The following is a 26,944-nucleotide window of genomic DNA, read 5'->3' as shown; positions in this document are numbered from 1 at the left end:
CTAGATAGGCTAAGCATGTACCTTCAGGGCTTCAGGCCTACTTTGTGATGATTATCAAGAGAAATAATTCTCAAATGGTGTTAGTTAATAAGCAATTGTTTACAATTCGCTTAAGGACGTTACTTACAAACACAAACCTTTATGGAACAACTTACAAACTGTTCATCAAGAAGTATGAACACAATCATTCTGTCCGGAGTTCAAAGAACGAATAGAATCAAAGAGTAAACCCTGTAATAATTAGAGGAAAAAAAAAAAGTTCAAGTGAAATTAATATTAATATTGAATACAAATAATAAATCTAATCTGCCTTTTTATAATTATACTACTGTTGACATATGGCAAATATAGCCCTCAAGGTTTACCCATCTTGACTTTGTTAGAATAAACTTATTCTAACTTGCCTATAACTAGGTTTGTTTTTTTTAACGGCAAATTTTTGGCATCAGTTGATCATTTATCTTAACGACCCTCATCATTTGCACGTATTACACACATTCGGGCAGAACCCCGAACCCGATGACCTAAGTATCGAACCCATGACCACTCCGTATCTCATAACACAAAGAACATGGGGGAATCGTTGGGATATGCCCACAAGTTCTATAACTAGGCTTGTTAGGATTAATATATACAATATGTATCATTCTAACCAAGCCTAGATACTTGGATCATATCTTCAACATATCTGGACTGTTAGATGATAGGTTAGGCTCAAGTCCAATATGTAGGCTTGGGTCCTTTAGGGTTTATGTAGCTTTTAGGGTTATGTACTCTATATATATCGCAATATAATATAAAATAATATTTACGGAGTTTTTATTGTGTAACATGGTATCAGAGCTGTAATATGTTACTCCAAATCAGCGAATATCAATCTAATCTATTTAGTGTCACAAATAAAAAAAAGTACCTTTTGTTTATTTTGTTTACTTGTTAGCGTTTTTCCGTGATTCCGTCCAGTCCGAACTTTCGCGATTTCGCCGTTCGGACTGCGGGGGAGTGTTAGATGACAGATTAGGCTCAAGGTCATTGAAGTAGATTTTTTTTACCCTTATATATTATAAATGTTAGGCTAATTAACTCAAATGTTTGGAAGGCACAACCTTTTTCTCTTCACATAGTTCTGCCCCTGACTACATTTGCCAGATGCATATTATGTATATAGTTGTGGTTAAATGGTTGAAAAATGGGCAGGTCTGGGCTCACGGTCGAACGGGTTTTGGTTTAAAGGGGTCATGGGTCATAACGTTCAGCTTTCGAAAAAGGGCCAGATGAGGGACAGTTCAAGAGGGTCAACGACCAGCATATAATGAGCCGGTGGACAACTAGCGGTAGATGTCAGGCTGTTAAAGTTGGAATACAACCCGCTTGTACCTATACTTTCTACTCCAAAGATTCTTTGAATGACCTGTTCAAATTCGTCCAGAGAGCATAAAACATCATACAAATTAACCCGTTTTCCTTACTTTGGGTCAGCTTTGCTATGTTTGTCTCGTTTTTTAAATCTGACCCGTTTTTTAAATCTGACTCGTTGATGTATGTGGTACAACAGCTTCAGTTCATATTTTCAGTGTATACAAACATAGAATTTGATGTGGAAACACACTTAACAAAACTCTGAGTAGGACTTCTTCACATAGTATTATGCAATAATTCAGTTATCAGTACAATCTACAATTTCATAATAAAATATGAAAAATACATAAACATACATGAGGGATGAGCAACTGATATAGGTCATCTAATTTGGAAATTCAATAGCCTTAAGCACAAGGCATAGACAAATGCAAACAATATGCAATAACCAACAAGAACAGCAGCAATGGGCCTCATGAAATCTAAATTATAACCATAATGATCTTTAATATACAAACTTATAGGCGGGTCATATGACATACCGGGCACCTTAATCGTGTCCTCAACATCATGGTATTGTGAAATAATGAATCCGCTTGTACTCCAAGCAACCGGACAGATCCAGTAGTACCACACCCACCACTTTGGTATTTTCTGAAAGTTAACAACAAATCAAATTATGATCTAAAGGACAAAAAAATAAAATGATTGAGCAATATGCATAAAAATGGAAGATGACGTACAGGTAAGGGGATGAAAAACCCTGAAAAAAGATTGAAGAGTGAATAGAATGAGGCTGCAACTACTGCTGCCATTTGTTCGTTCGGTGTGATAGATACACTCATCATTCCGTAGTATGTGAAGTAGAGAAATGAAAAGAAAGTGATGAAGAAGAACCAAAAAAATTTGACTACTTCCCATTTGAATGACATCATTGAGTAGACTATAAGAGTGTAATATGTCGTTTGAAAGAGCACGTATGGGATCTCAACAAACACCTGAATAAATCGCCGTTTCTTAGGATATAAAACCATTGAATATTATATTAGGTTCTTTTATGTAAACATATGAATATTTGTTAAAATTATAACCTGTGCCATGGCGTATTGGAACGACGAGTACATCCCAGCAGCTCTTTCTCGATAGAATACCGTTCTTTCTGTGGCGACAACTGGCTGCACAATCTCGCAATTGTTTATACCAATGAAGAACACAGAACTATACATGGCCCCGATTATAGTGTTCAAATTGTTGTCACTTTCTCTGAATATAAGATAAATAATCAGAAGACTAACTTCACTAAATCAATAGAATTCATGTTATGTTAATGTATATAAGAGTGACCTTTTCTTTCCAATATTCCAGAACACGGTCCCAAGCATGATTGCAGCAGCTAAGGTGAAAATGTTGCGAATAAGATTATAATCGGGATTTCTCCAATAACTGCACCACATTTTCCAAAGACAACACTTGAATTGGCCCCACGATGTTTGAGAGTATCGTGTTTGAAAATGAATATCTACCGCTTCGGGAGGTGGTGAGCTTAACTCCATCACTAACGCCTTGTTCCTTCTACATGTATGGTCGAAAAATGTTGATAAGTTAGATAATGTTTGAGATAATCTTCTAGTAATAATAATAATAACAAATATTACTTACTCATACAAAGATGATGATTCATAGTGCTTAGAAAGATCGATACCAAGTCGCATCTCTGCATCACGCGAACTAAGTTCCAATATCCATGTTGCTGGATTATATTCTTCAGGAATTTTTGGTACCCCGGGAATTGCCTAATCACGTAATTAGTTATTTGTTAGTCTTTGATTGCTGTGTCATATAGTTTTACATCTTCATAGTTTGTACAATAAGAAAGTGAAATACCTCAAAATATTCAACGAGCTTTTGAGAATTTTGTCCTAAGGGTCCTGCATATATCACTTGTCCTCCTACTTTCATGAGTAGCAACTCATCAAAAGATTCAAAAATATCGATGCTCGGTTGATGAATTGTACAAACTACAGTTCTTCCAGTGTCAACAGTATTTCTTACAGCCCTCATAACAATTGCTGCTGCTCTTGCATCAAGCCCAGAAGTAGGTTCATCCATAAAGATAATCGAAGGATTAGCAACAAGCTCCACTGCAATTGTTAGCCTTTTTCTCTGTTCGGTTGACAAACCGCTAACTCCCGGAAGTCCGACTATTGCATCTTTGAGATTAACTAGTTCAACTAGCTCCATCACTTCATCTACAAAAGTCTGAAGGCAGAGCAAAGAAATTCACACCTTACTATATTGTTTAAAAGTCGACAGAGTCGGTCTGAGTTGGTCTGAGTCAGTCAAAGTTAAAGTTGATCAAAATTTTAATATTGTTGAAAGTTAGATTTTGTGCCCTATATCTATATTTGAATATTTAGGTTTTATGTTTGAAATATTTATGTGTGTTTAAATTATCTATTACTATAAGTCACCGTTGGTCAACGCCCGACTCGTCCCAGTCTCATTGATACCCAACCAGCTCGTCCCTTCAAGGTCCCTGTTCGTCCCCGACTCGCGACTTTACAACCTTGATATTTTCTTTGTAGTTTGTTAACAAAAATAGCTGAAAGCAACCTTACCATCTTCTCGTCATCTTTTACTTCTCTTGGGAGACGAAGGAAAGCCGAATAAATCAAAGATTCATAAACAGTGACTTGAGGAGAGTGAATATCCGTTTGTTCACAATATCCTGAAATTCTTGCAAATGTTTCTTGTCTTTTCGGAAATCCTGATATTCTTATATCTCCTTCAATATAACCGCCCGTTTTTCTTCCCGCTAAAACATCCATTAATGTCGTTTTACCAGCTCCAGTGACTCCCATTAATGCAGTTAGTACTCCCGGTCTAAAAGCACCTGTAACTTCACGAAGTAATTGCAACCTATCTTCCGTCCTCCCTTGTTCTCTCATTTCCTGTTTCATCAACATTAGTTTAAAAAACATCAAACATAAGAGACGTTCCATAATCGAATAATGGAATTTACTTGGGGCATATCAACATAGTAATTGATATTGTCAAATGATATGGCTAGTGGAGTAAACGTATAACCCATTCCCTTTTTACGAGCAACAACATTCGAACCGTGAGAGTTAGATTCACTTCTTAGAAGCTGCATTTCTATTTTTCTATCTGCAGAAATCATATATATCATCAGGAGATATGATATTAACTATGCGAGTATATGTATAAATTTCTCTGTTTTCAAAACGGTTTTCTTACTCGAACTACTTCCAATGGCTGTTTCTTCCGATACAGTTACTTGTGGGTTCCCAGGGGCTGATCCAGTTAATTTTAGTATCAAGAAACTTAGTTAATAATACCAAAGATACCACATAAATATTACGGTTTAAGTATTTTAGGTGGGAGTACAAAAACTTACGTTTTAAATACATGAGAGAAAAAGTGAATAGGATATTGAAGAGAATCGCAAAACCTAGAATAGAGGCAGCACCGATCCAGAACCAGCTTTCTTCGGTTGGGATATCCATATTTTCAAGTATGGCTATGCCCAATTTAGTCACATTATCCGAACTCTGTGAGCATGAAAATTTAATAAATTGCTTATATACTTCATTTTATGGTTTTGAGTCATGAAGAGATGACTTACAGTTTTATTCATCCACCTAGATGCAAAGAACTCATTTATGGCAATGGATTTAAAGCCATAAGACAAGGGTGATAACCAAGTAGCCCACTCTAATATTTTAGGAATTTGAGATTTGGGACGGATGAAACAACCGAAAAGAAATATAAGCAAGACTAAAAGGCTTCCACCGGCATTTGCCATGTTCATTGTCCTACATACTCCAGCGATGAGCCTAAAAAATCCTCCCGCCATATTCTGGATCAAAAAGATCAGCAGGAAGTGTTTGAAGAATCTGTAAGTGATAGTAAACAAAAGTAAATTGTAACCAGGGTAATACATATAGAGGTGACTGTAATTTAAATTTTTGTTCAGTTAATTTACTCTAATGTTTTTTTATCACTTTTAGTTATAACAAAAATAGGACAGTTATCCGCGTACTCATACTAGTTTTTATTAGTTAAGTACCCAAATACCATGTTTAATAAGTCAAATAATGTGAACTTATATTTTTTATCAGCTAGATTTCGTGTTCAAAACTTATGTGAACGAAAATAACATAAGTGAAAAGTTATGTAACCAAACTGTGCAAGTACTTAATGTATATTAACCTACATCCCTAATTATGTGTAAACACTTTCTCACCTGCTAGGTTCGGGAGCAAGATCAACGCCATAATATAGTATCACCATCCACGCAGTAGTCTCTATGAAACATATTGGCACATGAAGTAGAAATGTCGGAAGTGTGTAGGCCCACGGTGGGTGGAACAAAAGGTCTCTTTGCTTATAAATTACAGGAAGTCTTACTATGGTTAGGGAAAGTTCACCAAAACCATTAAACATGTTTACGATTAGGCTATATAAAAGTGCTCCTGTATAGAGTGTACCATCTTGTTCATCCCTTGTGTGCATTCTAGTCCTAAAGTATACGGTCATCCCAATAAAAGCTAACATGAAAAACTGTACGCTCTTAAAAATGTGAATATAAATGTTTCTCTTCAACAATAGCCATTCCTTGTTCCACGATACTTTAAGCAAGTCCCACTTGGAAACAAAATATTTTTTAAACACTAGAGCTGATTTATGGCTTCGACTCATGTCATATGGAATTTCCAACTCATACTTTAGTTTCTTACCCACATAGGAACTCCTAAAACGTTGTTGAAATTCATTGACTGGGATATATTTATACGGTATACTTTTATCTGCCCAATATTGTTCTTGATCTTTTCGAGAGGTAACCTAACATCAAGAAACACAACCTTTAAGTCATACCCGAAAATATCAAATATATGAACTTTATATTAATTTTACTGTTCACCTCTTGCAAGAAGTCAGCAATGCCCTTTCTCTCAGGACATGTAAATCCACAACCCTCAAAGAACTCAAGCGCGTTTTCTCGTGGTCCTTGATACACAATCTGACCCTCTGATAGTAGTATGATGTCATCAAACAGTTCAAATATCTCTGGAGCAGGCTGCAGTAGAGACATCATGATCGTTGACTCAGTGATGTGTACAATTTGTTGCAAACATTTGACCATCCGAAATGTAGTTGAGCTGTCTAGACCTGTTGATATCTCATCCATGAAAAGAGTTTTAGCTGGCCCAACAAGCATTTCTCCTGTTAAAATTATATAACTACATATTTAGACAATTAAAAACAAAAAAGTTCTAAATAGTAAATTTGAAATTATATTGAACACTGGTTATAATATATTTCAAAGTGGACTAATATATAATAAACCTGTAGTCACTCGTTTCTTTTCTCCACCAGATATTCCTCGTATCATAGGATCACCAACAAAGGTGTCACGACACGTATCGAGCCCCAATATCTGTTCCATAACATGTGAATAACAAATTTGAGCAAAGTTCTCAAGTGTAGGAACATATATTACTATACATCATAATGTTAATAGAACTTGAATAAAATAGCCCCATCTTACTCTAAGTGTATAGTAAGTAATTAAACTACCCGCATCTTCTTCTATAGTAGTTCCCTTCATGAAAGCATCAACGTCAGATTCTGCTGAAATCCCTGCTTGTGTCTCTCTTCTCACAATCTCCTCCAACATTTCTATAATTTATTATTATTATTTTCAAGATATAGTAAATATAATAATTTAGAAAACGTTGCATACCTACATACTGAAAAACGAATACATATAATTTTACCTAATCTTTTTCCGACCCCTTGACATCTTGCGGAGAACTCTAAGGTTTCCTTGACAGTCATTTCTCCAACATGAACATCGTTCTGGCTAATGTAAGCTGAAGTCCTTCGGGATTCAAATTCAGTAAGCTTATGACCATTGTAAGTAATCTCTCCTTCCACCTGTTACATTATGTGTTACACGTCTAACTAATCATGAGTTCTACTACAGATTGAAAGCGACCCATAACACAAGGTTTCTCTCCTTAATATAATTGTTTAAGATTGTTCATTTTAATAACAAATTGTTACAAAAATAACTTACATTGCGAAGAAAGTTAACGAAGGGGCTGTTAGTGCTAACAACTTTGTTAAAAATTGTTACAAAAATAACTTCCATCGCAAAGAAAGTTATTAAAGTGCTCCAATCATGTGTTGGTTTCAGAATTATATGACCATCCAAAACCGATACTCTCCTCAATTTCAGAATTATAAACAAGCAATTTTTTAAGTACACATCCACGAAGCACAAACTTTTATTATAAATATCAGTTCTGATCAGTCTAATATTCTTTTCTCAAAATTAAAAAATAAGAAGTCACAGATTTGTGATACCACCATCAATAAATATAAAGCATCGATAAAATCAACAATTAATAAATTGTTTACATTCACCACTGTATATGAAAGTCAGAATATGTATATGTATATGTATATGTATATGTATATGTATATGTATATGTATATGTATATGTATATGTATATGTATATGTATAGATATGTGTGAACTTACAAACAGCTACTGACGCACCAAAATTGGCGGCAAAATGTGAAGCCCTAACGCCACCACTACCAGTACCAATAGTAAACAAATCAAAGTCATAGTGACGTGGCTCGGCGCCGTACGTTGATTCAGCTCTGGTAGAAAACCGACGTGATTTCAGTACCCGACTACCAGATAGAAAACCTAGGGCTGTTTTGAATAATTTAGCGAATTACATGATGATGATGATGATGATGATGATGATGATGATGATGATGATGATGATGATTTCGGATTGATAATGAAAGGTGAACGACTTAGGGTTGTGAATTTGTGGTGTCTGCGAATTAGGGTTTGAAGTGTTGAAGATGATAAAGTGGTGGTGAGTTTAGGAGTGCTACATGATGTTGCCATTTTTAATATACAGTTGTTTTTCAGTGCTGCAGGATTCATATGAATGGGAGGAGGAGGAGGAGGAGGATGGTGTTTTATTTGGTTGAGACTTGAGATATACAGTAGTTTAATAACAAAACTGCCAATCAACTAACGGCTCAAGTTAATAGGAGTTGTAAAATGTACCGAGGGCTAATCTTTTTAATACGAGTTCATATGATGACAATGGATCGGATATGAATCGGGTGACGCTATATCTATATTCGTATTCATTTAATTTTTGTTCATCCATATTTATATCCATATCCATTTATTTCAGTTCATCCATCCATATCCATATCCAATGGATTAAGCGGGTTAATGAATATCCATTGTATATTCAAAAAAAGTTATAATATTTATAAATATGCGATGAAAATAAAAACGTAATATAACAAAAATAAATATAACATGACAAAATTGAAATCTATCCACAAAAACGTGTAATGTTTGTTGAAAATAGAATACACTTTGTTGAATACATTATCAAACATATATTATGACAAATTATATATGTTTATTTTGTTAGATATATATAAGTTTTTTATTATAATATACCATACTTAATTTATTATATAGTTGAAAGAAAAATTTATGTATAACGATAAATACATTTGTAATAGTAAATGTGTATGTACACATGTATATTTATATATTTGCATATGTATTTCGGGTGTTAATGGATATATCCATGGATGAAATTTTTCATCCATACCGATATCCATATTCATTTAGGTTCATTCATATTCGTATCCATATCCATTTGGGTTCATCCATATCCATCAAAATCGGGTGGATTGGGTGGCCATTGCCATCCCTAAGCACAGGGAATACCACTAGAAGTTTTAAAAGATAGGGATTGTCGGTAAAATTTTGAATAAACCACATGGGCTAATGGTATAATTAACTCTTTTTTATATTTGATTGAAGTTTTTTCAAGTTTTGACCTGACTTGACCTATGTTAATCGGCTTTAATCAGTTGACTTTGACCAAAAACTCAACATTTGACCCAAAAGTCAACTTTGATCATTTTTCCGGATTTTCGCAAATTTTTCGAATTTTCAGATTTTGTCAGCTTTTCATGGAAAAGCTTGATACACTTGTCAAGTTGACTCCGAAAAGTCAATAAGCTTCCGATATTCAATGATTGTCTGTATTTTTGACAATTCGTGTTTTTGTTAGTTTTTGCATGTTTTTCGAGGTTTATTCTCCTTGTTTGAAAATGTCCCATCATAATTCTTTTACTATTTAAAAACTAGTCACCAATTATTTTAAGGCAAAAAATTCCCAAAAAAAATAACATAAAAGTCAAAATTCATGCGCTCAATATTCTTTTTGGGCCCCTCAGCAGTGGACTAGTCCACAATGCCCTTACCCTATGAGCGCTTGGGCTAGGCCCACTGTAACAGACTGAAACCCGGGCTAGTTGTAAGTTGTCTATTTTGCCCTTAGGGTTTGTGCTTAGTCTTAAGTGCTTTTATATTAATTATTTTATTAATGTTTTATTATATTTGTGTTGTGACCAGTTTGTGACAAGGGTCTCAGAACAGATTTGTTTATTTATTTAGACCTCGTTTGGGTTATCTAATCTTGTGCGAAAGATTTTAGATAACTGTAAATACCCGTGTATGATGGGGTATTGTGTTTTAAAACAAATAAAAGCTGGTGACCAGCTTCCTTCTTGAAGTTTTCTGATTTTTCATTTCACTCTCTCTCACTAAACCTAACCTCACCATCTCAAACTCTAAATCATTTGATCTCGAATTGAAGCTTGATTTTGGTGTTAAAACGTTCTTTGTGTCATTGTGATTCTAACAAGGTAAAGTTTGTAAGATTTCATGATCAAATCTTTGATTAAATGGGTTTTTAAGTTAGTTTTTGTTAAAATGGAGTTTTGTGTCAAATTGGTTCAATTTGTTGTTGTTTGTGCATAAAAGTTGTGGGTTTATGTTTCTAAATGTCTAGTGTAAAAGATGTAACCAGTTTTGAGGTCAAAAACGTGTCCGAAGTCGAGATTTGGTGATTTTGGGTTGAAACCCGTCACTTTGCTGCTGTTGCAGCTGATGAACTACCTTCGGCCGATGGTCGTTGACCATCGACCGATGGTGAGGACGATCGGCCGATGGACGAGACCATCTGTGACGACCCGGAAATTTTCGACCAAATTTAAACTTAATCTTTATATAATTCCGACTTGATAAGCAATGAATTTTAATAAATCTTGAACCTCCGAAAAGATTTTTACACAAGCTTTTGGTCACCCTTTTATTCCGACGATTCACGAATGTCATAACTTGATTTAATTGTTTAATTATTGTGTATATATATGGATTTATATATATTTAACTTGAAAATATGATAATTAAATATCTCATTAAGTATATTAACAAAGTATTATATATATATTTTCATACTACCAATTTAAAGAGTTTTTGAACAATATATATGTTACTATTTAAACGACGTAATTAACTTATGTTAAAATGTATTTAAATATAATGTATTACGAGTGTAAATACATCCTTACAAGTACTGAATACACTTTATAATATACCAATACATATAAAGGATAGCTATACTCGTATTTTCGTTCAATTTCCTCAAGAATTCTACTCGCATTCATACGGTATTTTTTACCCGTATTATACACAGCTTCTAGAAGTATTTACTATTGGTATATACCAATAGAAATCTGCAATTATTTGTGTAACATGTCATCCATGACCTAATCAATTTAATATGTCATCCATGACTTAATACATTTTAACTTATACTAGATATTTTCACTAAAAAATAAATTTTCAAGCCTATAAATAAGCACCATTTCTAACTCATTTTACACATTCATTTTTCAAATTTTACTTCCAATTTTCACACACACTTGCAAGAGCTCTCTCAAGTTTTGTTCTACTACTTCTTTCCAGCAACTTTACATTCTAAACTTGAGATAAAAACTTGAAAGGACCCGTTCATATACATTATAAACGATTCACAATAGTTGATTACATTGCGAGGTATTTGACCTCTATATGATACATTTTACAAACATTGCATTCGTTTTGAAAAGACAATCTTTCTTTACATCGAAAATTGACAGGCATGCATACCATTTTTGTCAGGGTTTCTACTCTTCCTTCTATCATTTTGGTTCGCTTAACTGATTTATGGTTAGGGCTAGATTAGATAATCTCTAAGACTTTAGAGATTACATAATCGCCGCGGAATGTTTCTCCAATGAAGTTATGAATTAATACTTCGTCAGTTATTGTTGTTGGTACTCCTTGGTATCTATGGTGCGTATGACGTTGATGCTCGTGGGACAGATTGTGAAGTTGAGGTTTACGACGTGGTTGTGGTTAGAGGTGGTAATGGTACTGTTGGCGTTGATGATGGCGGTACTGGTTATGTTGCTGATGCTGCTGCTGGTGTTTGTAATCTTTGCACCATATTCTCCAAAGCCACTACCCGAGCGCGAAGCTCGTTGACTTCTTCTATTACACCGGGGTGATTGTCGGTTCGGACGAGTGGATAAATAAATTCTAAAATTTGATGTAATATATAATCGTGACGAGATACTCTGGAAATGAGCGAGAAAATGGTGTTTCGGACAGGTTCGCCGGTAAGTGTTTCAGGTTCTTCGTCAAGAGGGCAATGTGGTGGATGGAAGGGATCACCTTCTTCTTGTCTCCAATGATTGAGGAGGCTACGAACCCATCCCCAATTCATCCAGAATAGGTGATGACTGATTGATTGATCCATTCCGGTCACACTGCTTTCGGAGCTTGAGTGAGATTCCATTTCAGAATCCGAGTGACTTGAACTAACGACGAATTCCATTTCGTACGATTTGATAAAGGATTTTTCAATATAAAATGATTTTTCTGCCTATCGGGTGATATTCTATTTACATAGGATATCTATATATATAGATCAAAAGATTTCGTAGATTACGGAGGAATTTGCGGAATATGTCAGGCAAAGTTTAAAGTAATAGTTACGATAAGATATGATTTAGCAGATACGCTAAGATATGAATTTTGTCTATACACTACTCATGCAATTAATGTAGCAAGACGTGTCTAGACTAATAATGATAAGTAGGTAATTTCATAAGGATGATAAGCAGATGATTTCCGACTAGAATGATAAGCAAAACTTTTGACATGCAGACACGGTCGAAGTCCAGACTCACGTATCAATATTGAGATTCAATATTGCAGGAAAGGTACGTAGACGCAACGGAAATGATAAAAACTATATTGACCTCACGAGCATACCCATGAACCATACTCAATCACCTCCATAGCTATAACCCATAATTTCCTTAATCCTATCCTACTCGAAAAACAATTTCGAAATCACTCGGACAGCACTCCGTCGTAATATTTTATGTATACTAATAATATCTTGAAATAATACGGAGTAAATATATATATGTAAATCGATTGAGAGAGTTTAGAGAAAAATATTTTCAAGTTTCTATGAAATAATGAAACCTATTGAATTCTATTTATAATAGATTTTTGAATTATTAAAGTGAATTATTAAAGTATGAATTATTAAAGTGAATTATTAAAGTATGAATTATTAAAGTGAATTATTAAAGTATGAATTATTAAAGTGAATTATTAAAGTATGAATTATTAAAGTAAAGTAAAGTAAAAATAAAGTAAAGGTAAAGTTTAAGTATAGTAAAAGTATAAAACTATGTACGTATAATACACGTATAAATATATATAATATTAATTTAAATCGCTATATATATTTAATAAAATAAAATATAAATATCTTTATCTTTATCTTTATCATACTAATTAAGTAGTGAGTTGTCAAAAGTGGTTCTAGATATTTATAGAAGTTATATACGTTTTAATAATAAAGTTCTTTTTAAACTGAAAACGTTTTTGTATGTTTGAAACTAAATAGATCAATCGAGTCTTTATGAGATTCAATCTTCCACTATCCTTTGTCTAGTTCTCAATGATTGACAATTTGTTCTTATTTATAAATCACTTTACCATTTTCCGAATATTGTTAAAATGGAAAGATTTCTCAAATCAACGTGAGCCTTTCAACAGAGACTTGTAATCATAATTCAATATATCTGATAATTCAATCATTTGATCTTATCTTCTAATTCCATTGATAAAAATTTTGAAACAGATACAATCATATAAAGTATTTAATCTAATATTTTGTTTACGTTTCAAGTTATAATATATATACACATATACATATATAATCATATTCGTTTAATGGTTCGTGAATCGTTAGAACTTGGTCGAGGTTGAATGAATGTATGAACATAGTTTAAAATTCTTGAAATTTAACTTAACAAATATTGATTATCGTGTCGGAAACATATAAAGATTAAAGTTTAAATTTGGTTGAAAATTTCCGGGTTGTCACAGTACCTACCCGTTAAAGAAATTTCGTCCCGAAATTTGAGTGGAAAGGTCGTGAATGATAATAAGTATGTTTTCATGATGCATACGGGCTGAAAATTAGAGTTTTATCATCAGCGAATAATTTGGATAAACAATCCATTTATATGAAGAGTACGAATGAAGCTAACATAGAAGAGTGAAATGAGTAAGTGTAGATTCATCTTATCATTTGACGTAGATATGATTGATTCCCAGATTTCAAGGGATTTGAAGAAAATCTTCTTAATAAGATTTGACTCTCCGGTAATCAAGGGAATTAGGATCCGCTTTAAATGCGATCGTCCATTTTAATTGTTCTGTCGGAGATTTTCTTATAAATTCACCTCCTTCGTTTCCTTACAACTCACACCTTCTGTTGATGCATTTTATGCAAGTCCCTAGACATCTACCCACGTCCATTGCAGGTATAATAGTTTACAGGCCACCATGATTGCTCGTTATTATCCTATCCGTGTTTGTATGTGATTACAGGAACTGCAGGAACGAGATTTAGATGTTTGACTATGTTAGACTTAGTCAGACGTACGAGTGAAGCCTCACTAGTACGGCTGACAGGCTCATACGCATGGTTGATGCTGAGCTAAGTCACAATTACAACCTAAATGATAAGACACGAGTGAGTGATCACCCGTACGGTTGATGAAGCCAACTCGTACGTGTGATGAATGAATCGTATGGTTGTGTCAACAGCAGGGGTATATAAAGTCTTATGTTCTTCATTTTAGGTTAAGCCTCTCATTTGTTACACACACTCAGATCTAGTGAGCTCCTTCGATTTTCTCTCAGTCTAAATCACCCAGGTGGTGAATAATAGCTCTAGGTGTTGATCTAATCACACTTGATTTAGTTGTGGTTTGACTAAATTAATCAAAAAGAAAACTTAACCTATTCACTAGAGGGTTTGATTCACTTATTCTGCCATTGTGTGAGTTAAATCTGTTGATTTCTAAGTTCCTAGTTATGTTTCATCACCTTCTATTCTTTCCCCCTCAACTCATATTTTAAAGTATTCATCAATATGCTCCATCCAGTTCTGATTCTCGATATACTTCTAACTTTCATATCGGTCATTCTTCTTTTTCATCTACCGCCGGAAGAATCTATTTACTTCTACTATACTCTTGGGTTTATAGTGTTTCTAGTTCTCCCGTGCCTTTATATTGCTATATGCATCGATATATATGGTTTATAATTTCTAGTTTGTCGTTGGGCTTTATATGTTCCCTTATATTTCAAAGTCTCTGCTTCTGTCTTCTATAATCATTATCATTCACAGTTAATGCTCTCTTTTATTTGCTGCAATTTATACCCCAATTTCTATTTCGGAGTTTTGTCCTTTTGTTTCATCTTCTTGCGATTAAGTACCGCTTGTAATGGTCCAGAATTCACATATATGAATTTCGGAATGAACATTGTTAATGTTTTAGGAAGGAAATTGTGATGGCACGATCTTGACTTGTCAAATTACTAGAATACCTTGGAAAAGGCCAAATCATCAAGAAATATTTTCTTGATATTTTAGAGGTTAAATAGAATACAAGAGTCGTATAACATGGCACATGATGATGTTATGATCTGTGAATCATCACGTTCCATTTAGAAACTCAGCATGACTTACTGTAATATAATCACATTGATCAAGTGTCATTATATTATACTAATTCATGCTTCAGTTCCCAACACTACTTCAAAATATTCCTATTTTAAACTTGAATGTTTCAGAATTTAGAAACTAAAATAGTTTATTTTATGATGTAATACAGATAGCGCGAAGAGGTAAATGATTTAAAATAAGAAAAATTTAGAAAATATCTTCAGAAATATGGAGGATATTTATAATGAAAGATATGATGATATTTTAGAATTTCTAATATCAGAGGATGATGAAGAATATTGTCCGCAGGGGTTTAGAGTCAGGAGCAAGGTATTCGTTAATGACTTCAGCAGATACTGAATTATTTGGATCCTTTGAAGTCAGGTTCAGTCTTTGTAATTTGTCCACAGCCTCCTTCCTACTTTGCTCAATCCGTTTTTCAGTTCCAAGACTTCTCTTTTTCTGTGCTTTACCAGCACACCTATTCATTATCATCAAACTTTTACTGTTATGGTCATTTATAGTTTTTTTTTTTTTTTTTGCTGCTTCATCAGTATTTTTCCATTTTCGGAGAACCAATTCGTAGTTCGAAGTGTTTTTCAGAATCTTCACATTCAAATTAAGTCCAGAAGATAGACGTTATATATACACATATAACTGTTGGCGTAGACATGCTGCGAGATTTCAAAATACTGATTGCTAATTCCCAATGATTCGTATGGAAATTCTCATTACAAGATGCGAATGAGTAAATGATGGGGTTTCAATGAATAATTATAATGACTTTTTGGAGAGGCTAAAGTCAAAGGGTAATGAAGTTGTTGATACATCTGTTAATAATGTGGTGGAATGTAAAAGGTTCCCTGGTAACGATGGTGTATATCTCAAGGTTATAATAAGGTTAGTCTGACTGAAAAGTCGAAGTTGACTTGCTGGAGCTGTGACAAAACTGGTTACTTTGAATTGGAGTCGTAAAGTTATTTTTGCTAATAAATGCCAAAGAATCTGACGCGGATATGTTGTTTAAACTTTTACTTTGGTTTCAAGAGTTTTTCGGGTACATAACTGTGGGTAACATGTGGTTGGATCATCATCTCGATTGCTCATCATTCGAAGTATCTTCAGAAATTTTCGAAGGGTTTGAACACAGATTGTAATCGTTAATATACATTTGATGTTCTAACAAAGTTTTGAAGTCAAAATATAGCTTGTGAAAGATGTAAGGATCTAAGAGTGATGATTTTGGTCATATCTCAAGTTGAATTTTGAGATTTCAAAATCAGAATATGTAATTAAATTTTGAATGAGTATGGTTGTTTTGATTTCTATAAAAGAATGTATATTGTTGTGAAAGTAGAGAGTATAATGGATGATTTGCTGAATCAGATTCGAAGAATGTAACATATTAATTGTGAATTTATATATCTCTCGGGTATTACCTACCCGTTAAAAAAAATTTCATAATTAATATTTTGTACAAAAGAATTTTATTACAGTCTTTATGAAAATATATATATATGTATATTTTCTTCAGATGTAACATAGATTTAATGAGTTAATGTTAAATTAAACTCATTTGATTTACGGTTGAAACTAGAATTGAATAATCCCTAAAGGCTTTAAAAAGTACATAACTTTTACGCAGTATTTCTTTAATGACATTGAAATTATGAATCAATACTTTGTTATTTGTTGATGTATGATGTTCGTTTCGTGGAATTCTTGTGAATTTCGCAAAGTACGAATGATGTTATCTGAAAAGTTTCGGGTACATCGATGATGAAAGTGTAAAATCAAATATATACTTGATTTATTATGAATTGGAATTTGTTGAATTGCGACAGAGATTGTAGTTAACGCTGGTTAAGTTGCGGCCGAAGGACGTACATTATTGCATATTTGTAATATGAATTAACCGAGTAGTTAAGATTCACACACAATAGCTTAGCATGGAAAGATTTATTTCAATATATATATATATATATATATATATAATATACATATAATTTCTTCAGAGGGAATGAGTTAATTCTTCATAACTCGTTGATACAATATACACGTTATTGATTCGTAATGATGTCCACAGTGATTCTTGAACTGACGGAGTTTGTGATGTTATCTGTGTTGTTGATTCGGATGTTGACTGTACTGACGATGCTGGTAACGCTGACTGTACTGTTGATGCTGTTGGTAAAGCAAGTATACATTATAAACCCGTTCATATACATTATAAACGATTCACAATAGTTGATTACATTGCGAGGTATTTGACCTCTATATTATACATTTTACAAACATTGCATTCGTTTTTAAAAGACAAACTTTCTTTACATCGAAAATTGACAGGCATGCATACCATTTCATAATATCCACTATCCAACTATAAATTGATTTAATAATAATCTTTGATGAACTCAATGACTCGAATGCAACGTTCTTCGAAATATGCTATGAAAGACTCCAAGTAATATCTTTAAAATGAGCAAATGCACAGCGGAAGATTTCTTTAACACCTGAGAATAAACATGCTTTAAAGTATCAACCAAAAGGTTGGTGAGTTCATTAGTTTATCATAATCATTTATTTCCATCATTTTAATAGACCACAAGAATTTCATTTCTAGTTCTCATAAATATACGTCCCATGCATAGAGACAAAAATAATCATTCATATGGTGAACACCTGGTAGCCGACATTAACAATATGCATATAAGAATATCCCCTATCATTCCGGGATCCTCCTTCGGACATGATATAAATTTCGAAATACTAAAGCATCCGGTACTTTGGATGGGGTTTGTTAGGCCCAATAGATCTATCTTTAGGATTCACGTCAATTAGGGTGTCTGTTCCCTAATTCTTAGATTACCAGACTTTAATAAAAAGGGGCATATTCGATTTCGATAATTCAACCATAGAATGTAGTTTCAATTACTTGTGTCTATTTCGTAAAACATTTATAAAAACAGCGCATGTATTCTCAGTCCCAAAAATATATATTGCAAAAGCATTTAAAAAGGGATTAATGAAACTCACGCATATAAATATTGTAAAACAGTTAATAAAGCATTTGCATGTATTCTCAGCCCAAAATGTATATAAAAAGGGAATAATAAAACTCACGCATATAAATATTGTAAAACAGTTAATAAAGCATTTGCATGTATTCTCAGCCCAAAAATGTAATGAGTAAAAAGGGAGTAAATGAACTCACTAATGCATCCTATCGACTTATTTGTTAGACACACTAATGCAGACCTGGTTCGCTAAGACCACCGCTCTGATACCAACTGAAAGGACCCGTTCATATACATTATAAACGATTCACAATAGTTGATTACATTGCGAGGTATTTGACCTCTATATGATACATTTTACAAACATTGCATTCGTTTTGAAAAGGCAATCTTTCTTTGCATCGAAAATTGACAGGCATGCATACCATTTTTGTCATGGTTTCTACTATTCCTTCTATCATTTTGGTTCGCTTAACTGATTTATGGTTAGGGCTAGATTAGATAATCTCTAAGACTTTAGAGATTACATAATCGCCGCGGAATGTTTCTCCAATGAAGTTATGAATTAATACTTTGTCAGTTATTGTTGTTGGTACTCCTTGGTATCTATGGTACGTATGACGTTGATGCTCGTGGGACAGATTGTGAAGTTGAGGTTTACGACGTGGTTGTGGTTGGAGGTGGTAATGGTACTGTTGGCGTTGATGATGGCGGTACTGGTTATGCTGCTGCTGCTGCTGCTGGTGTTTGTAATCTCTGCACCATATTCTCCAAAGCCACTACCCGAGCGCGAAGCTCGTTGACTTCTTCTATTACACCGGGGTGATTGTCGGTTCGGACGAGTGGATAAATAAAATCTAAAATTTGATGTAATATATAATCGTGACGAGATACTCTGGAAATGAGCGAGAAAATGGTGTTTCGGACAGGTTTGCCGGTAAGTGCTTCAGGTTCTTCGTCAAGAGGGCAATGTGGTGGATGGAAGGGATCGCCTTCTTCTTGTCTCCAATAATTGAGGAGGCTACGAACCCATCCCCAATTCATCCAGAATAGGTGATGACTGATTGGTTGATCCATTCCGGTCACACTGCTTTCGAAGCTTGAGTGAGATTCCATTTCGGAATCCGAGTGACTTGAACTAACGACGAATTCCATTTCGTACGATTTGATAAAGGATTTTTTGATATAAAATGATTTTTCTGGCTATCGGGTGATATTCTATTTACATAGGATATCTATATATATAGATCAAAAGATTTCGTAGATTACGGAGGAATTTGCGGGATATGTCAGGCAAAGTTTAAAGTAATAGATACGATAAGATATGATTTAGCAGATACGCTAAGATATGAATTTTGTCTATACACTACTCATGCAATTAATGTAGCAAGACGTGTCTAGACTAATAATGATAAGTAGGTAATTTCATAAGGATGATAAGCAGATGATTTTCGACTAGAATGATAAGCAAAACTTTTGACATGCAGACACGGTCGAAGTCCAGACTCACGTATCAATATTGAGATTCAATATTGCAGGAAAGGTACGTAGAGGCAACGGAAATGATAAAAATTATATTGACCTCACGAGCATACCCATGAACCATACTCAATCACCTCCATAGCTATAACCCATAATTTCCTTAATCCTATCCTACTCGAAAAACAATTTCGAAACCACTCGGACAGCACTCCGTCGTAATATTTTATGTATACTAATAATATCTTGAAATAATACGGAGTAAATATATATATGTAAATCGATTGAGAGAGTTTAGAGAAAAATATTTTTAAGTTTCTATGAAATAATGAAACCTATTGAATTCTATTTATAATAGATTTTTGAATTATTAAAGTGAATTATTAAAGTATGAATTATTAAAGTGAATTATTAAAGTATGAATTATTAAAGTGAATTATTAAAGTATGAATTATTAAAGTGAATTATTAAAGTATGAATTATTAAAGTAAAGTAAAGTAAAAATAAAGTAAAGGTAAAGTTTAAGTATAGTAAAAGTATAAATCTATGTACGTATAATACGCGTATAAATATATATAATATTAATTTAAATCGTTATATATATTTAATAAAATAAAATATAAATATCTTTATCTTTATCTTTATCATACTAATTAAGTAGTGAGTTGTCAAAAGTGGTTCTAGATATTTATAAAAGTTATATACGTTTTAATAATAAAGTTCTTTTTAAACTGAAAATGTTTTTGTATGTTTGAAACTAAATAGATCAATCGAGTCTTTATGAGATTCAATCTTCCACTATCCTTTGTCTAGTTCTCAATGATTGACAATTTGTTCTTATTTATAAATCACTTTACCATTTTTCGAATATTGTTAAAATGAAAAGATTTCTCAAATCAACGTGGGCCTTTCAACAGAGACTTGTAATCATAATTCAATATATCTGATAATTCAATCATTTGATCTTATCTTCTAATTCCATTGATAAAAATTTTGAAACAGATACAATCATATAAAGTATTTAATCTAATATTTTGTTTATGTTTCAAGTTATAATATATATACACATATACATATATAATCATATTCGTTTAATGGTTCGTGAATCGTTAGAACTTGGTCGAGGTTGAATGAATGTATGAACATAGTTTAAAATTCTTGAAATTTAACTTAACAAATATTGATTATCGTGTCGGAAACATATAAAGATTAAAGTTTAAATTTGGTTGAAAATTTCCGGGTTGTCACAGTACTCTACTTCAACTCTTGTTCAATTCATATGTTTATAGCTATCTATATAAGAGTTTATAAACTAGAACATAGTTTAGTTGATTCTAAACTTGTTTGAAGTACTAATCTAATCTTTCTAACTCAACTCTAATAACACTTATTTATATGTATTATGATATTATATTAAGTTAATATAAGAACTTATAACTTGCACATATGAAGAACACCTTGAAACATAACATATATCGTTTAATCTCCATTCGGTAAAAAGCGGGCTGTTTTGGGTTGGGAATTAAAAAACCTATCTTACACTTTGAGTTCGAGGCTAAGACTTTGGAAATATGTTAATATATGTAAATAAGACTTCCAGTATTTTTTTCATGATTTTAAACAAAGTGGAAGTATTTTATCAAAAATCATATATTGGGTGGATGCCGGGATTTTTCCAAATCTGTCCACCGACACAAAAAGAGGGTAAAGCTCTAAAAATTACTACTTGGGATGAACTTTTCGAATTGGTTTTGTAAAATTTACTTCTTAATGAATCCATAGCAATTTGATTCATTTTAAACGGAGTTGTAATGAATATTTGGCGAGCAAAACAAAATCTGCCTAAATTAACGTTGTATAGACGAAATTTATATTATAAAAACTATATTAACCATATCCTTGTTAACTTTTCCTATATCCTATATATATTTGGACATGTTATCAGTAGTATAACAAAATATTATAATCTTGGTTAATTCTGTGATTGTATATATGTATAATAATATTCTTGGTACGTCCTAACACAATAAGTATATAATACGTTTTGATAAATCCTAAGACAATACGTACACAATACGTCTTAGTTAATTCTACGACAATACGTATACAATACGTCTCTGGGTTGATGCAAAGACAATACGTATACAATACGTCGTGGGGGTAATTCTAAGATTATATATATACCGATTATTGGACTGTTGGACATTTCGAACTATTTTGGACTACTAACAAAGGACTACTAACATAAAAATTTTAAAAATTAATTCTATAAACTTGTTTTATTAATATTATATGTTAATAATATTATTTAATATATAATTGATATAGGTTCGTGAATCCGAGACAAACCCTACACTTGTTCAGTGCCGTCATATACATAATTGCTACGAAATACAGTATTGTGAGTTTCATTTGCTCCCTTTTTAAATGCTGTTGCATTATATATTTTTGGGCTGAGAATACATGCGTTATTTTTATAACTGTTTTACGAAATGGACACAAGTACTAAAAACATATTCTACGTTGAGTTGTACCACTTTGCATATCTTCCCTAATAGCTTGGTAACTAATATTTACATGTTGTAAGAACATGTATACGCGAATCCTATTGATAGATCTATAGGGTTTGACAACCCCAACCGGGCTAGTCGCTTTAGTATCGTAAACGGTTGCATAGTACTTCGTTTTTACTACACTTGGTACAGTGTAGGGAGATTTCATAATAAAGGGAATATGCCACATTAATTGTTAAGTATGGTTACCAAAGCGCTCAACAACTTATAGAATACTTTTATACACTTGCGAGTGTACGGATATTTATAGAAACTGAAATCTTGTGGTCTATTACTATTACGGAAATGATTGATTATGATAAACTAATGAACTAACCAACCTTTTGGTTGACACTTTAAAGCATGTTTATTCTCAGGTATTAAAGAAATCTTCCGCTGTGCATTAGCTCATTTTAAGGATATTACTTGGAGTCATTCATGACATACTTTGAAAGATGTTGCATTCGAGTCGTTGAGTTCATCAAGATTAATATTAAGTCAATTATAGTTGGATGTAATATGAAATGGTATGCATGTCGTCAATTTTTGATGTAAAGAAAGTTTGTCTTTTAAAAACGAATGCAATGTTTGTAAAATGTATCATATAGAGGTCAAATACCTCGCGATGTAATCAACTATTGTGAATCGTTTATAATGTATATGAACGGGTCATTTCACCATCGACCGATGGTGTATAATTTCTGACCAGCGGATGTAATTTTGACGATCGACCGATTGGGGGAGACCATCGACTGATGGTGTGTTGACGATCGGCCGATGGATGTGACCATCGACCGATGGTCTTAGACAGTGAAATTTTTACTAAGTGTTGAATTATAGCTGTTATGCTGTCCGTGTGTTTTTATGATTTTCAGGATGTAAATTCTGAAAATGCACAAGTGTTAAACATGAAAATTTTAGCGGACGCATTTTTTTTACTAATTTTGCTATAATGCGCGGTCAGTGTGTCTAATCTTGATGGAAATACTATTCTAGCTTGGTTTTTGCTGTTCTCAGGAGATAAGGACAAGGACGAAGTTCAGAAATAATAACTGAGCAGTTGCTGGTAATTGGTGAGTGGGTCTATCTCCGGATAGAGTTTAAGTAGCATATCATGCTACTGTGGTTGACCCTTTTACCATGCATAGTGTAGAGATTGCCATGTTAGAATAATATAATATGGCTGATGTTGTATGTGAATTATCTGTACACTGTATGAATGGCACCAGTCGGGCCTAGGGAGACTGGGGACTCGAGACTGTGCCTAGGAGAGGTTAGAGTCCGTATAAGGTCAACCATGCCTAGGGGAGGTTGGGTCCATAGGCTACTGATTGTGAAGTATAGTGTGAACGATGCATCCCCTGCATCTGGATAACTATACTGTGAATTGAGTAGCAGGGACTATCGGTAGACTCAGGCCCGATCAGCTGGAAGTCGTGTGCTCGTACAAGCCGCCGATCCTCGTATTGTCTTATTGTATGCTAGATGGTTGTTAGCAAGTATTGTTGTTAGTATATAGCTTGTGTGTGGCTTAAGCTATATCTGTTAGATAGATTCCATTCACTTAGCGGTGAGCTAATCCCCCACATATTCTCCCCTTGCAGGTTTAGGTACTGCTAGTCGGGATGGGTGCTGTTGCAGAAGATATGTTTGACAACCCAACTCTGATGTGGAATTTTGTTTTAATAATGTTTTGTAATAACGTAACACCGTGTGTAAACTTAAACATAATTACACGAATTAATCTAATGACGTGACTTATATTGTGTTTGTTAATAAAGTCTTTCGCTGTGTATTTAAAAAAAATGGGTGTTACACCCACTACACCTTTTAATCGGAATACTAGAATACCGGTAATGGAATATTTGGCCCTAGACCAAACCAAGCTAATTTGTCTTCTACTGCATCTACTCACGGATACGCACCTACTGACATCGATTCCGCGTTCCACACTTTAACTCTTCACCCGCCCGATGAGAATTGGTACAAGGATACTGGTGCAAAATTACACGTAGCTTTCTCTTCAGGTAAACTCATGCCTTATTATCCTTTGAGCATTCAAAAAAACATTATTGTTGGTAATATTATGGTATTTCAATTAAATTGTATGGTAATTCATTTTTTCCTACTTATTCATGCCCTCTTATATTAAGAAACATCTTACATTCTTCGCAACTTATTAAAAATTTAATCTCTGTGCATCGTTTATCTAACGATAATCATGTTTCTCTTGAGTTTAATCCTTTTGGTTTTACTGTGAAGGACTTTCCGAAGGGCACACCACTCATGAGATGTAACAGCTCCGGCGATCTTTACCCTCTTTCCTCATTGTTTCGTCAACTTGGTTCACCTTCTACTTTTCTTTCCGTGTCGCAAGAATTATGGCATCATCGCTTTGGACATCAAGGAAATTCTATTTTATCGTTGCTTATGAATAATCATTTAATTTCTTGTAATAGGAATAAACAGACATCTATTTGGCAATCGTGTGTTTTTGGTAAACAAATAAAGTTTTCATTTTATGATTCAAATAATTCTTCTCGTTTACCTTTTGATATTATTCATAGTGATGTATAGACTTCTCCAATGTTAAGATATGCTGGACATCGTTATTATGTCCTCTTCTTGGATGACTTTTCCAACTTTCTATGGACGTGTCCTTTGTTAAATAAATCACAAATATTTTCCACTTTTCTTGCATTTCTACATATATAAAGACACAATTTCATGTGTCCATAAATCCTTTCAATGCGATAACGAACGAGAATATAATAACCAATCCTTTCATAGCTTTTGTACCAATAATGGTATGACCTTCCAATTTTCTTATCCATATATGTCATCACAAAATGGGAAGGCGGAATGCAAAATTCAAGCAATCAATAATATAGTCCGTACCCTTTTATCTCACTCTTCCATGCCTCACAATTTTTGGCATCATGCTCTTCAAATGGCAACCTATCTCCTTAACATTATTCCTAGCACATTACTAAATAACTCTTCGCCACACAAATACTCTTCAAGCTTCGTCCCTCTTATTCTCATCTTCGTGTCTTTTGGTGTCTTTGTTACCCACTTCTTCCTCTAAATTCTATTCACAAACTTGACACACGTTCCGTTCTATGTGTCTTTCTCGGTTACTCCAATAATCGCCAAGGCAATAAATGTTTTGACCTCTCCACTAAAAAATAATAACTGCTCTACACGTAACCTTTGACGAAAATCAGTTTCCATTTGCTAAAAATCATCATCCTACGCCTCATTCATATGCTCCATTTACCGATTCCATCCATTTATTTTTTTGTCAGTTCTGGTCGAGCCCACCGGCGATCAGGCCCAATAACCTGATATTCCCACGACCCACCAACCTTAGGTGGATTTCCACGGACCGTCACCATCTTCATCACCCACTAATAACAGTGGGTCTGAGTCCATCTTGTCACCTTAGTCCCCCGTCACCACCACTAATCCAAATATCAGTCCACCCCCTCGGCCTAATCTCTTCCTGTCCGTTCCATACACACTCGCAGCATGTCTGGTATTTTTAAACCAAAATTTCCTTTTAACCTGTCTGCTTCCACCGCACTCTCCCCCATACCACGCAAACCTAAGGATGCGTTACTTGACCGTAATTGCAAGTTGGCCATGACTAACGAGTTTAATGCTTTAATTGATAATAAGACATGGGTTTTAGATCCATGCACTACTGATATGAATATTATACGTTTTATGTGGGTATTTAAACATAAAATGAAATATGATGGTTCTTTGGAGCGTTATAAGGCTCGTTTAGTTGGTGATGGCATGTCACCATAGGTTGGAATGGATTGCTAGAGACATTTAGTCCGGTGGTTAAACCCACTACTATTCGCACGGTTCATAGTCTTGCTCTTTCGCAGTAATGGTCGATTCATCAGCTCGACGTCAAGAATGCGTTTTTACATGGCACTCTCCGAGAAACTGTCTATAAGCATCAACCTCTTGGTTTTCGTGATTCACGGTTTCCGAATCACGTATGTCTCCTCCCAAAGTCATTATATGGACTCAAATAAGCCCCACGGGCTATGTAAGCACGCTTTAATTCGTCAATAGCAAATGTGATAATTCTATCTTTATTTTTCGCAAAGGATTGGATACGTCATATCTTTTCTTATATGTTGATGATATTATACTCACTATTTCTAGTGACTCTTTACAGAAGTCTATTATTACTCGTTTGGCTAGCGAGTTCGCTATGAAAGATCTTGGTCCCTTAAGTTAGTTTTTAGGAATTGCGGTTAAAAGACTTTCGAGTGGCCTTTTCATACATCAGTCGACATACTCAAAAGATATAATCGAGAGGGCTGGAATTGCTCATTGCAATTCAGTTCCTACACCAGTGGATAATAACACTAAGTTAAGTAGTGTTGCCGGTCCTCTAGTTGTTGGTCCCACTAAGTATCGCAATTTAGCTGTGACGTTGTAGTATTTGACATTTACTCGTCTAGACATATCTTATGCAGTTCAGCAGGTTTGTTTACAT

The 26,944-nt window shown here is 33.9% G+C and overlaps 1 protein-coding gene across 5 annotated transcripts; it reads right to left on the bottom strand.

Moving 5' to 3' along the window:
- Positions 1–1,616: 1,616 nt before the first annotated feature.
- Positions 1,617–8,420, bottom strand: LOC139866629 (ABC transporter G family member 29-like). 5 transcript variants are annotated; one of them, XM_071854919.1, is made up of 17 exons: positions 7,949–8,420; positions 7,161–7,320; positions 6,932–7,062; positions 6,730–6,820; positions 6,305–6,606; positions 5,627–6,225; positions 5,006–5,276; positions 4,778–4,931; positions 4,618–4,674; positions 4,382–4,527; positions 3,978–4,310; positions 3,244–3,618; positions 3,019–3,152; positions 2,704–2,931; positions 2,451–2,622; positions 2,103–2,357; positions 1,617–2,013 (listed from the first exon to the last, which is right to left on the bottom strand). In XM_071854919.1, the coding sequence occupies exons 1-17, from the start codon at positions 8,018–8,020 to the stop codon at positions 1,741–1,743; spliced, it is 3,753 nt and encodes a 1,250-aa protein (XP_071711020.1). In that variant the 5' UTR covers positions 8,021–8,420; the 3' UTR covers positions 1,617–1,740. The 5 variants fall into 5 exon arrangements, with proteins under 5 accessions (XP_071711020.1, XP_071711021.1, XP_071711022.1 ...); XM_071854920.1 differs by having other exon boundaries at positions 7,931–8,419; XM_071854921.1 differs by lacking the exon at positions 7,949–8,420 and having other exon boundaries at positions 6,932–7,048; positions 7,161–7,293.
- Positions 8,421–26,944: the final 18,524 nt, after the last annotated feature.

This window comes from Rutidosis leptorrhynchoides, chromosome 9 (genome assembly GCF_046630445.1).
Source record: "Rutidosis leptorrhynchoides isolate AG116_Rl617_1_P2 chromosome 9, CSIRO_AGI_Rlap_v1, whole genome shotgun sequence".
Classification (NCBI taxonomy): Eukaryota; Viridiplantae; Streptophyta; class Magnoliopsida; order Asterales; family Asteraceae; genus Rutidosis; species Rutidosis leptorrhynchoides.
The sequence above is the reverse complement of the archived record's forward strand: the minus strand, read 5'-3'. Positions and strand labels throughout refer to the sequence as shown.

Bases quoted from the DNA above. Each gene is read 5' to 3' on its own strand.
- LOC139866629 (XM_071854919.1), bottom strand. From the start codon at position 8,020: ATGACTTTGATTTGTTTACTATTGGTACTGGTAGTGGTGGCGTTAGGG. The intron at 6,821-6,931 runs GTAAGATGGGGC...GTTATGGAACAG, and splicing joins TTACTTACTATACACTTAGA to ATATTGGGGCTCGATACGTG. The intron at 6,607-6,729 runs GTTTATTATATA...TAATTTTAACAG, and splicing joins AAAGAAACGAGTGACTACAG to GAGAAATGCTTGTTGGGCCA.